Source organism: Rutilus rutilus (genome assembly GCF_951802725.1).
Source record: "Rutilus rutilus genome assembly, chromosome: 2".
NCBI classification, from domain to species: domain Eukaryota; kingdom Metazoa; phylum Chordata; class Actinopteri; order Cypriniformes; family Leuciscidae; genus Rutilus; species Rutilus rutilus.
The window spans coordinates 3240296-3254526 of NC_140210.1; the positions used below are offsets into that span (position 1 = coordinate 3240296).

At 39.3% G+C, this 14231-nt stretch overlaps 1 protein-coding gene across 1 annotated transcript; it reads right to left on the reverse strand.

Moving 5' to 3' along the window:
• Positions 1-2027: 2027 nt before the first annotated feature.
• Positions 2028-3089, reverse strand: LOC311286551 (2-oxoglutarate receptor 1-like; the record flags this gene model as incomplete). The annotated part of the gene is made up of 1 exon (XM_084402756.1): positions 2028-3089. One exon carries the CDS (start codon positions 3087-3089, stop codon positions 2028-2030), a length of 1062 nt encoding a protein of 353 aa, XP_084258882.1.
• Positions 3090-14231: the final 11142 nt, after the last annotated feature.

The window sequence follows — 14231 nt, forward strand, 5'->3', positions numbered from 1 at the left end:
AACACTAGAAATTGACCATATTCATACAAGAAGATTTGCTGTACGCATAATAACTGGCAAGGGATATCGGACGACCATCACAACCTCGAACAGTCGAACTTCATTCACCACGTCTAAAAGTAGCCTAAGCTATGGCTTCTTTAACCTGTTTGTTATAGTTAATTTGATTATCTTTAAATCTAGAGAGAATATTGGTCAAAACAGCATGCCTCTTTATACACAATTATGTTTTCAAATGTAGCTTAATGTTGTCAATATTCAAATGATAATTAATGATGGCATATGTTTTGCATAACATTTGCCACATTTCTTTCAAATCATGCTTTAAAGCCAAATATGTAGTTCTTTCCAATGACAAAAAACAACATAGAAAACTGTTAATGTTTTGTCATATTTTATGTTTCTCTTAAAGCAGGGTTAGCTGTTATCAGGGGGTTGGGGGCAAAATGCCAGCAGAATTAATATGCACCCACAATTCAAAATGTGGTGGAAAAATTGCCCTAGTATGAGTTATTTTTATGATATTAAAAAATATTTCCTGAATATTGGTGCGATTGCAAATGTGACAATGATTTTATAAAACAGTTCAGTAAACAAAGAGTGAATATTGTGATGTGACATTTTAGACATAATATTCCAAATATTCTCTGTTTTTGCTCTATTTCTCCAATGACAATAGTTCCAAACAAGCCACAGACAGAGTTATGCGTATTTGTGATTCAGTGACCTAGTTGCTTGGTTCCAGAACGAATCTGCCGTTTTGAACAAATCAGTTGAATGAATGCTTCTATGACTCGTACATTAAGACAGTGATTTGGCGCCACCTACTGGCGGTTTTAACTTCATAATTAAAAATATATAACTTCTGTAAAGGGGATGCCAGTTTGAAGAATGCCATTTGGTGGCATAGGAACCATTATACTTGAATTGTGAATTGTTTAATACCTTTTAATGGTCTTCTGCAATGTTTGAGGCATATTTATTTTTTCACGCTTTAATGTTGGCCTAATTTCAGATACATTTACATTTTAGGCTATGTAGTTTGAATTTTTTTTTTTTTTTTTTATTGTAGTAACCACTCAGCTGTATGTGGAAATGCATATTTAAAAACTTCTGTAGTTTTAACTTATTTTAATATATAAATTCAGTGAAATCATCAAACGTTTGTATGACTTGCCAGTGACTTGTGACCCAAGCTACGACTTGACTTGACATGCTTGACATAAAGCCGTGACTTGACTTGACTTGCTTTTCACAAAATTGACTTGGACTTGCTTGAGACTCGATAGTTAAGACTTGAGACTTGCTTGTGACTTGCACATGTGTGACTTACTCCCACCTCTGGCTTTTCCCCCCACTAACGACGCCACCGTACATACCAAAAAGTAAGCAATGCAAATGTGATTTACTTTTACTGTATGTTAATCTTGTATGACAAACAAATTACATTACGCCATCATCATAAAGTCAATGTAGAAAAGCAAGCACACAATGAATAAACACAGACATACAGCTGCAACAAACATAGATACCATCAATGTACAGGAGAAATGCAATGCCATCTTTACAGATTTGCATCATTGTTTGTTTATATCGAGGCCATTTTGACCATAGTGGCGCCCATGGGCTATTGACATATTGAGAACAACAAAGGTTGTTTGTCATGAAATGGCCTTGTGTTGGTTACATGCATATTTATGTTCATGCATTTGTCAGACACCTTTAGTCAAAGTTACGTGCATTTAGTCATTTCATGCATTCACTTCATGTTAGCACCAGGCTCTAGTGGTTGGCCTACATTTTGCTGCTACATGAGGCTGTAGATTCAGGTGATTATATTATGATTAAGGGGGTTTAGACTATTTTCTTGGCCTGGTGCTTAAGAATATCCCTTAATATTATAAGAAGTTCTACAAAAAATATATCAACTTTTGTATTCCACAAAAGTAATAAAGTCATACAGGTTTGGAAAGACATGAGAGTGAGTAAATGATGACAGAACGTACATTTTTAGGTGGAGTATCCCTTCATAAATTGGTTATTTCACAGTGGCATTGACTCTGGCTAGTAAGACTTTGCTCATATGTGGTATTGGTCGTGGGTTTGTTGATCACAGCCACTTTAATGATCCCCTTAGTCTTCGACATGAGCTGGTCACATTTGAACAGATCCATGAAGGCCTGCTTAAAGTCCCCCGGCAACGTGTAGAGCGGCAGGTTGAAAATGATGTTGATTACAGCGATCGGCCTCGAAAATATGTAGACGGCGTGAACGCCGCGGTCCAGCATGCAGTCGGTTTCCGGAGTGAGTCTTGTGTAGATTCTCAGAGCTCGTAGAACATGATAGGGAAGAAAGCAAACAATAAAGCACGTCAATATCAACACGATGAGTCGCCTTGCTTTAACCCGTTTCTTGCTGCCCATATGAGGACCCTTCTTTAGCTCTACAATGATGCGCCAATAGCAAAGACAGACGACGACCAGAGGAACCAAATATCCCAGTACGGTCAATGCCCAACTATATGGCCAGAAGATTTTTTCGTCGTTGCTCGCAAAGTCCAAGCAGTGTGTCTTATTGTCCGTTGAAACTGTGTCAAACACGTTAAAAATCTGACCTAACTCGGCCACCGTAATGACCCAAACCAAGACGCAAGCCAACACGCCCCATCGCTTCTGCTTGATGCTGTGCATGTGCATCGGATGCACGATCGCCACGTACCGGAAGATGGCCAGACAGGTGAGGAAGAGGATGCTGCCGTAGAGGTTGAAGTGGAACATGAATCGCGCAAAGCGGCACATGACGACCCCCAGTGTCCAGGTGTCATTGAGGACGTAGTAGCAGATCAAGAAGGGCAAGCTGACCATAAAGAGAAGGTCAGTGATGACGAGGTTCACCATGATGATGGTGCTGCTCTTCCAGGGACGAACTTTGAGCACGTAGACCAGCAGAGCGGTGATGTTACCCACAACGCCCACGATGAAGATCGCACCATACGTGGCGGGCAGGTAGTAGCGCTTCATGAGACTGTCCACGTCGGTGCAGTTGTCACTTGAGCTGTTACTCGAGCCGTAGTAAATTTTACTCTGCATAGTTGTTCTAGTGTAACAGAGTTAAAAAAAAAAGAAAGAAAAGAACATTAATTCTAATGTTATACATATTGTCTAATTACATGAAATTAGAAGTGAAGCTACATCAAATGGTGTTTTAGTGCCCCCTAGTGGTTATTATACTGCAGACGTTTGTTATTTTGTCCGCAATTGCGCACCGTAGGTCAGCAGGAAATGGCTGACACTGCTGCGGGTGAGCGCATAGATATCATATATAAACGCTAGATGCCTTATGGCGCAGTCACTTCCGGCATCATCGTTCGGCCATCTTGTGACAGTGGTGCATTAAGGTGAATGATCAGCACGCACACAAATCCTCATATCTCGCTGAAATCTTGACGGATTTACAAACGGTTTGGTTTCTTACAAACGTTATTAACGTGGCTATAATTCCGAATGCTTGAAAATGTATGTTATAATTTTTCATATGTATGCAGTGTATGTATGCAGTGTCATAACTACATCTCTGACGTTTATAACAAACCAAACCGTTTGAAAATCGGTAGAAAAATGAGCAAGTTATGGTTATTTAAAAGTACATGCACCATTGAAGTAGTGAGCGAGTACACTGTCGCAAGATGGCCGCCACGTGCGGACGTCGACCTCCATTGGCCAGCAGTGCGCACGAGACATCTAGCCTTTATATATGATATCTATGGGTGAGCGTGCTTCTCTTCTCTCCTGGTTATTGGGTTTAAAAATGTGATAGAAGTGTATTTAATATGAGTTCTTTAAAATGTAAATGGTTGTAGTAATTATGTCAACAAACATACATTGCGTTGGATGGGTTTATATGTCTGATGAAACTTGAGTAATTATTTTTTGTGCTTCGTGTCTCATATAGGAAATTAACATGTGCTGCTGCTAATGTAGCGCCGGATGGCTAAATAGTTAATTTACTTTCAATGAGAATGAGTTGTTGATTTTTATGTTTTTCTTTATTTCAGTAATTTATGTCTGCAGTGTTTTCACCCGGTAAATTGATTCATTTCGGTGTACTCTTCAGGTATGTGATTTTGAAATGTACTGATTGTTCTGTTAATGTGGAATTGTTACAAGTTATTGGTAGTTCAGCAGGAAATGGCTGACACTGCTGCGGTAATTTATGTCTGCAGTGTTTTCACCCGGTAAATTGATTCATTTCGATGTACTCTTCAGTGTTTTCACCAGATACGATCATCATTGCTGCGGAGAATAAAAATAACAGAGAACCAGAGTCCTGTGTGCGTCGTACATTTTGATTTGGTGACGGTTGTGTGGGATGTGTAAAGGCCACATAGAGAACAACAACCGTTACACTAGCAGAAGGAAAACATACAAACATTGTTAAAGAGCGCACATCATGCAAAGTAGAAATTGATAGTATTATTATTATAAACAGATGTGCATCTATCCAACGAGATGCAATGAAAGAAGAAAAGGATCCACACCAGTAGGTGTCAGTGTCTGCGTTAAATTTAATAGTGTCAACCATATTTTCTATAAAAATACAATGAAGTCATCAAAACAACCCTGATACAGGACTGTTTTGATGACTTCATTCTATCTTTAAACGTTATGGTTGACTCTATTAAATTTAACGCGGAAATCCCAGGACACCCACTCGGTTTTATTTCTCGATACCAAAGTCTATTTAGAATCGGGTACTTTTTAGTTTATATATAGTTATTGAACAAATTGTACATCTTCAAAGAGGAGGTGATGTTGAACTTAGACTTTTACAAAGGGATTGTAAATGGACTTTTGACTGTGAGGTTTGAATGAGGAATTTCCCCTGAATTGTTTTCGGTAAATATATTTTTTGTGGCTTGAAAAATTATTAACAATGATGATATTGCCAAAGGTCATGTTAATTACTTTAAAATGTTATATAAGATGGGTTGTGTAATGCACTTAAATAATGTAAAAATATATAAGCAACGCCCTTTGTATTAATATAACCTAAAATGTGTTGTATATTTGTATGTTTATATTAGTGTCCTGTAATTTAAATGAAAGCAGGTGTATGTATGTATGTATTTTACTGATAAAGGGTTGAAACCCTGAAAACATGTTGCTCTATGCACTTCTTTGCACCTTTTTACTTTTTTGGTGGCCTTGATTGAATAACATTTTTGTGAGATTGTGTGTGTGTGTGTGTGTGTGTGTGTATGTGTGCCCTTGTTTATATTACACTGTGGGGACCAAATGTCCCCATAAGAATAGTAAAACCTGAGATCACCTACATTGTGGGGACCAGCCAGCGGTCCCCACTTTTCAAAAGGCTTATAAATCACACAGGATGAGTTGTTTTGAGAAAGTAAAAATGCAGAATGTTTCCTGTGATGGGTAGGTTTAGGGGTAGGGTTAGTGTAAGGGGATAGAATATACAGTTTGTACGGTATAAAAACCATTACGTCTATGGAGAGTCCCCACAAAGATAGTGAACCAGACATGTGTGTGTGTGTGTGTGTGTGTGTGTGTGTGTGTGTGTGTGTGTGTGTGTGTGTGTGTGTGTGTGTGTGTGTGTGTGTGTGTGTGTGTGTGTGTGTGTGTACTTGTACAACTATCTTTGTGAGGACCAGTTTGAGTTTTAGACCATTGGAGTGAGGACAAAGAGAGTAAAGTGAGGACATTTTGGCCGGTCCTCACTTTTTGAGAGCCTTTAAAGGGTCAAGACTTGGTTTTTGGGATAAGGTTATAATTAGGTTAAGGGTATGGGTAAGGTTAGGGTAAGCAGCTAAAGATTGCATTGTGTCAATGAATGTACAAGAAAGTGTGTGTGTTTGTATGTGTAGGTGTTTGTGTGTGTGTGAGTGTGTGTGGATACTTTACTTCTTTTATGGCATTGAATGTCTGACTTGAATTTCTAGGATTTCAGGCATGACTTTACCTGATTTCACACAATAACCTACAGTAAAGGTGAACTCAAACACCTAAAACACTGCATTCTGCATACAAACTCTGTTTAAATGGTACATTTCAACACTTGTGAAATTCTAAGATATGGATCTGTTGTAGTCTCAATACGAAGCTGAATTTATTTAAATTATTTTAATATAATATTATCTATAATATTAATATCTATAATATTAAAATAATAATATTAATAAAAGAAATATAATTAATTTAAATAATTTGCATGGTCTGTCTGAATACTCGATTCTGATTGGCTGGAAGGTGTGCAATAAAATTGTTTAATGCACAGGTAGTTCCAAGTCAGTTTAATCACCGTTTCGATATCAATGCGCTGTTTTGATTGAAGCGCACACACATACTGTACGTCACTCGCACGGAAACATTAAGGAGTAAACGCGGCCCGTGACTTTTATTTAAAAACTAGATGTACCGCATGGCGGTACAAAATATGACCGCCGCTCAGGCCTGCACTGGCTTTCCACAAAAATAAATGACGTGGAGCAATTTGGCTGTATTGCGTGTTTATGTATATAAGTTGTATATTTTAAAAGACTGTCTGGAGTATTCCTGTGGATCATGGATAATTTAGAGTTTTGTAATTATTTGCTATTACTATTTAAGTTTTATATCAAAAGTCATTAGTTTAGACACTTAACATCCGTAATGTGAAAATGTCACATTCATAACAGTGGTTTTCCCTACATAATGTACAGTATTATAAAAATGAGTTTCAAAAACACACTTATTGTGTTCAAGCAAGTCTTTTTCATGCTACATTGGTAGTTTGTTTAATAATTTACAGAGTTTGTAGGACACTTGTAAAGTGTGTGTATTTCATGTTATGTCCATAACGCTGCTAAAATGCATTCATAGGATGTAAAATATTATATGAAATGTGAGGATTTTGCAAGAATCAGAGGACAGAGGTTACATTAAAAGTTATGTAAATTAATTCACTGATACTAATTTTATCTATGTTTAAGGCATTGTATCTACCAATATAAGTCTAACTGTCACGTGCATAATGTTGAAACTGTTGTATAATAAAAGGGAAGAACAGATAAATAATAATATAAACTATATATTTTCTGAAAGCGTAGACTCTCAGGATGTGATCTAACATGGCATGAAACATGTCCCACCCACCTCATTAGTATACTGCCCAAGCATAACACATTGGGTATTGGTAAATCGGGTATATGGCTGATACCTAAAAAAAGTAGTAGTATGTGCATGTCTGTCTGTGTGTGTGTGTGTGTGTGTGTGTGTATGTGTGTGTGTTTGTGTATGTGTGTGTCTGTGGGTGTGTGTGTGTGTGTGTGTGTGTGTGTGTGTCTGTGCGTGTATGTATGCGTGCGTACATGTGTGTGCGCGTGTGTGTTTGTGTGTGTGTGTGTGTCTGTGCGTGTGGATGTCAGTGTGTGTGCATGCTTGCGTTTGTTTGTATTCCTGCATGTGTGTGTGTGACAGTATCATCCTAAACCAGCAACCCTTCGCTCAACAGCACCATCTACAGGCCGATGAGTGTACAGTCACTAAATGTGCACATAAATGAATTTATTTTATACCCCCCCATGGATGAAATTCTACGAAACTTAGCATACCCCCAGAGGATGTCAAGTTAATCATACACATGAAATATGGTGCAGTTCTGAACATCTCCACTGAAGATAGGGGCGATTAAAGCAGAATAATATTGCATTTTCATTTTTTATGGGAAGGGGCGCAAATCACTAATGAGTGATTATGGGCTAGGTTGATGTGGGCCCTTAAGACCAACATACCATAAAAATTTATTCATCCTCGGTGCCACGGTTCAGGTAGTTATTTAGGAAAAACTGGATTTTTTGGGTTTGGGGGGGCCCAGTGCGGGGGGGGAGTGGCCCCCGGGGACCAAACGAAATTTTTCCGTAAAAGTCTAGTGGGGCTACGTGCCCACCAAATTTCATGTTCCCCGGTGTTTCGGTGTCCCTGGTATCGTTGACGAAAAATTCAGTAGATTAAAAAAAAAAAACAAAAAAAAAAAACATTGACAATCCCTATATGACCGCTTTCGCTAGCTATGCTAGCGGCGGTCATAATTAACTTCGTTGCTACTTAATCGTTACATTCTATTACTCAGCAAGGAGGAGTAACATTGCTGTTTTTGAAGTAATTAAACTCACAGACTCAGGTAATTCACACGCATCCGCCACCCCCTCAATAAGCCAATTTATTCAAATAAAAATAATTCATTCAAATAAAGGAAACCTTACTGCACTACTTCATCTTCTTGTCTAATTTAGAGCGGACAGAATGTTAGTCAAATTTAGCACTGCAAACATCAATAACGGTTTTGAGTTGTCAACGCCGGCAAATGATCATGGTATAAGCAGGATAATCCACAGCTAGCTGTGTATGAAATGATTTAAACGCGAAGCAGAGTTTGAGCTACTATCTCAAGTTCAATCTGGTAAATTTTAAGTTGATTGCTAACTACACCGGAACAAATGACTAATGCACTATTAACACTCTAGTTATTAACAAACAGGCAACTCTGATTAACTAATTGGTAAGTAATAGTGCATAGTCAAATGTGGTAGTTTACCATTAGCTCATCAATAACTACTTTTTTTTTCATAAATCCCACAGAACTATTAATAACTACTATATACAGGTTTATAATTAATTTGACAGTTTCACTTTATTTTGATGGTCCCTTTAACACATTCTGTTGACTATAAGTTGCAACTACATATCTACTAACTCTCATTAGAGTATTAGTAGACTGGTTGGGGTTAGAATAAGTTGACATGTAGTTGCAAAGTTACTTATAGTCAGTATAATGTCTGTTGAGGAGCATCACAATAAAGAGTTAGCAGATATTAAGCAGAGGGTCTACTTACTCTAATGACTGTTAGTTAAGTAACTGCAAAGTTACTTATAGTCATTTGAGTAAAGTGTTACAAAATAAAGTGTTACCAATTTGACTAATGCAAATAATTCTAAAGTGAAGATCATGGTAACCCACTAGTTTTACCAAATCCTTCAGAAGGAATTACTAGTTATTTGGAACAGTTTTCTAAAGTGAAAGGCATGATAACTGTGCATTATAATTGGAGGGTTTTGTCACCCTTCTTAAAATCGTATGCAATTTTGCTTCTAAGTAAATGTATTGTTTAAGGATATGTTTATTGAACAATGAGAAAATACTGAGAAGCAAATATACTAGAAGAGTAAGTGGTGAATACTTACAGTGTGGTCTGATGCTCCTCATCCAGTTCCTCAGAGAAACGAACTGAGTTTAAGCGCCTGAGCTGATCCTCCCTCTTCTGATAAACAGTTCCTGGTAAATCATCAATATATTCATTTGCATTCATTTATGTCTCATCAAAACACACAGGCAATATGATCGGTCAACACATGATGAGAAAGTGCGTTACTGACAAGCCCACATTAATTCCATTGCTGTCAATGCTTAATGAACACAATGACCTATTTGAAGATTTGTATCACTCATCCAAGATGCCAACGATTATTTTGTAAGATAATATTGGTTATTTATATTTTTTATATATTGGTAAATTAATTGGTTATTTAACAAAGTTCGGGAGGAGCACGTTCAGATAATTAACACAAGTGGAGAGCGCTCAGCAATCAATGGTAAGAGGTATATATACATTCAGCAGTCTCACCTCAATCCATTGACAGTTTAGCAGCATTGCCTCCACCACCCCTTCTCCACACTTCTAGTCCTAACCACTTACATACGGGGGGAATACTCTGGGTTCGGGCCGAACTCCGAGCTCGGAGAATTAGTGCATCCCAAAACAGAAGTTAGTAGACAATAAAATGCCAGTGGTGCTTGTTTTTTTCTGGTGGATTTTAAAGTGTGCGTCGCTTTTTCCTTTTAGGTTAAAATAAAGCATGACGCCAAGGTCATCACTGTAAAAAATGATATGATCAAAAAGTAATGGAGAAAATCTATCTGGAAAGTCCTCGAATTTAACCACTAGAGGGAGTAATACTCACACTTAAATAACAACTGAAACCCTATACAGGCATGATATAATAGGTTATATACAGTACCAGTTTTTTTTTTTTTATGCTTCTGAAAGAAGTCTCTTCTGCTCACCAAAGCTGTATTACATCACTGTTAAAAGTTTGAGGAAAAAAACGACTAACACAATAAAGTGTGTAAAAAGTTTGATTAAGAAACCTTCAAATAAGGTATGAATTGTGACAAAAATCTTTTGAACACGCCCTATTTTGCGTCTTATTAGGGTTTGATGGAGGCTTCACATTTCCTCTTCCTTTACTGTCAAACATCTAACCATAAACATCAGCTGGAATTCCGTGGAACACTGTTATACAAGAGCAAATACTCAATTGAGTTTAACCAGTTACTCCATTCAGACCGTATGAATGAGCCATGTGTGTTTTGTGAATGAGACAATGTTTCCATCAGGTTATGTAAAACAATGACTATTAATTGAGCAACTGAGAGTAAAAATGTTCTGAATAAAATAGCATCAGTTTGTTTGTTGAGACATTTGAGTTTCACTCTGCAGAGTCAATTGTGCCATGCAGATATTATTCAAACACAGTTACCGCTTTTTTGAATGTAGTACTACTGTACAGTGCCGTAGCACCGAATCTCGGGCCCTATGCAAAGACAGTGTGTGGGGGCCCCGTAGCTGTCATCCCATGATCTACGCTTTTTTTTTTTAAATAATTGTGTACGACTATATATAGCACTAGAAAATTGATAGAAAAACGGTTGTACTGTAGTGTATATCATTAATAGAGTATAACACTCATATTTTTATATGGAGTATGGGGTCCGGGTCCCTGTACGACCGGAACAGGAGCTTGGTTCGCATTGCCAGCAGTAACTCATACTTGTTCCCGGTGCATGTTGGACTCCGGCAGGGCTGCCCTTTGTCACCGGTTCTGTTCATAATTTTTATGAACAGAATTTCTAGGCACAGCCATGGGCCGGAGAGTGTCAGGTTTGGGGACCACATGATTTCGTCTCTGCTTTTTGCGGATGATGTTGTCATGTTGGCCTCATCAGACCAGGAACTTCAGCATGCACTGGGACGGTTTGCAGCCGAGTGTGAAGCAGCTGGGATGAGAATCAGCGCCTCCAAGTCCGAGGCCATGGTTCTCAGTCGGAAAAGGGTGGCTTGCCCGCTTCAGGTTGGTGGAGAGTTCCTGTCTCAAGAGGAGGAGTTCAAGTATCTCGGGGTCTTGTTCACGAGTGAGGGAAGGATGGAACGGGAGATTGACAGGCGGATCGGTGCAGCTTCTGCAGTAATGCGGTCAATGTGCCGGTCTGTCGTGGTGAAGAAAGAGCTGATCTGGACTTGGATAAGCGGAAGAAGACGGATGGATGGATGGATTTTTATATGCTTTTAAATAGAGCACCCCAGTATCCCATTAGACATACATATTACAGTTGAACAATATTTAACTGGAATTGTGTTTTATTAACAGACATTGTGCTTTGTATTCCAAACTATTTAACAGTGTAGATACTTTTTTTATTGTCTTATTGTAATTTTTTTATTTGTAGTTGCCTGACTACACTCTGGGCTTACCTTCACTTATTCTCAGCAACATTAATAGGAGCTCTAGCTGCAGTAGCATGTTGTGATTTGAGTGTTTAATGTTTTTAATAGTTATTGATTTATATATTAATATATACATTTACAGTTTATTATCATCACGCCATCTAAAATGATGCCATCTCATATTAATATTTTAATGCGAAATCTACACAAGCCCTATTTGTGTTGCTGCTGCTGTTCCCCTGCAGGCTTCAGCATTGAGAGAGAGTCGAGTGGACGCGTTCGCTGTCTCACATGTCTGGGCATCAAGCGCGCTGAGGTGGCGTTCATGGAAGAGTCATGCACCCACTGCGGGAAGACGACCATCTCGGAGTTGCAGTCGAGACTCCAATACCTCGAAAGAGGTGGGGTCCCTGTGCCTCTGCATCGATCTAATCCTTCTCAGAGGGTTACTTCGTGCAGTAGCGCAGGTGATATGAGGATCATGGTGAGAGCTCTTCCTTCGGGGAACCAACCCCCTAGGAACCCTCATCCCTTGTGCGCTCCGCAGCCAGTGGAACTCCCTCAGGAACGGGCTGGACCATCTCAAAGGTGTGTACCAGTCGTCTCATCGAAGGGTGAGCCTGACTTTTTTCTCTGCCTGACTGTGCTACCCCATTCAGGAACCGTAGCATTGTCCGAGTTAACGAGAAATGACGGCAATGCTTTCCCGGGTCACAGAGAGGATCGGGCTCATGTGGAATCACCACCGTGTCCTGAGCCCTCAAGGCTGGATATGGACGGATATGGACTGAACTCTGGACGGTTCTCAGCACCCGCCCCGGTGACTTTCTTTCTGGAGGTGCATGAAGAGATAACTTAGTCGCGGACGGCACCTTTTACTGCCTGAAACCAACCTAGTAGTTCTTCCCCCCTCATCACCCTTGATGGGGGGGCCGCTAAAAGGGTTACACATCGATTTCCCCTTGGAATGCCCTAATTCCACCTCAGGGGGGAATCCGTGTCTCCCTTCCCGGGCCTGTGAGCACTCGTCTGGTCTAACTGGCGAGGCTTATCAGGCCTGTGGGGAAGCCTTCTGGCCAAGGCACTGAAAGACCTGCATGAGGGTGGTCACGATCCAGAAGTTCTACAAGAACTTCGTACCGCGACAGACCTCAAGCGACGAAAGTTGCTACTACGATGTCCTCACTAGTGGTCCAGGAACGCCATCTCTGGCTGTGTCTGACCGTCATAAGGGGGTACCGACAAAGCAGCGCAGCTGATGCAATTATCTCATCCCAATGTGGATTTGCTCGTTTTAGTTACACTCTAAGTAGATTGGCCTCTCTAGCGAGATTCCTATTCGTTGGTCATCTGATGTAATGTCTACGTTCCCTCCTTTAGGGACACATACGTAACCGAGACGTTTTCCATCTTTACAATTTATCTCTAAAGATTTTTCACACACTTTTCGTGTTACTTCTGTGTTTGGAGTATGATAAGAGTGTTATGCAGAAATAAGTTGTTTCTCGTTATGTAGGAAAATGCAGACTCCCGAGCAGCAAGAATACATTTTAACACAGAATAAACAGCGGCATCACTTTGTCTCTTTGGAAAGAAATTTTCCAAAATGTTTTCCCTTCCTATGTTTACTTTCCACTCCTCCTCTTTTTTCCTGATCATTGTTTGAACATTGCACACTGGGGTGGCACGACTCGAAGAACACCACACTCAGATGACTGCTCCTCTCCGGCGAGTCCGCTCTCCCTCACAGACAACCAATCAAACTATGCAAATTGCATGCATGCTGTGCTCATGGCACAGTCTTGTGGGCTTACAATGGATTTCCCCCCCACTACTGATGCCACTGTACATACCAAAAAGTAAGCAATGCAAATGTGATTCACTTTTACTGTATGTTAATCTTGTATGACAAACAAATTACATTACGCCATCATCATAAAGTCAATGTAGGAAAGCAAGCACACAATGAATAAACACAGACATACAGCTGCAACAAACATAGATACCATCAATGTACAGGAGAAATGCAATGCCATCTTTACAGATTTGCATCATTGTTTGTTTATATCAAGGCCATTTTGACCATAGTGGCGCCCATGGGCTATTGACATATTGAGGGCAACAAAGGTTGTTTGTCATGAAATGGCCTTGTGTCGGTTACATGCATTTTTATGTTCATGCATTTGTCAGACACCTTTAGTCAAAGTTACGTGCATTTAGTAATTTCATGCATTCACTTCATGTTAGCACCAGGCTCTAGTGGTTGGCCTACATTTTCAGTATAAAACCACTTGATGCTGTACATTCAGGTGATTATATTATGATTAAGGGGGTTTAGACTATTTTCTTGGCCTGGTGCTTAAGAATATCCCTTAATATTATAAGAAGTTCTACAAAAAATATATTACATAGAAGAGGTTAAATATATATAAAATATCAACTTTTATATTCCACAAAAGTAATAAAGTCATACAGGTTTGGAAAGACATGAGAGTTAGTAAATGATGACAGAACGTTAATTTTTAGGTGGAGTATCCCTTCATAAATTGGTTATTTCACAGTGGCATTGACTCTGGCTAGTAAGACTGAGACAGTGGCTTGAGTTTCAGCTGCTTTGCTCATATGTGGTATTGATCGTGGGTTTGTTGATCACAGCCACTTTAATGATCCC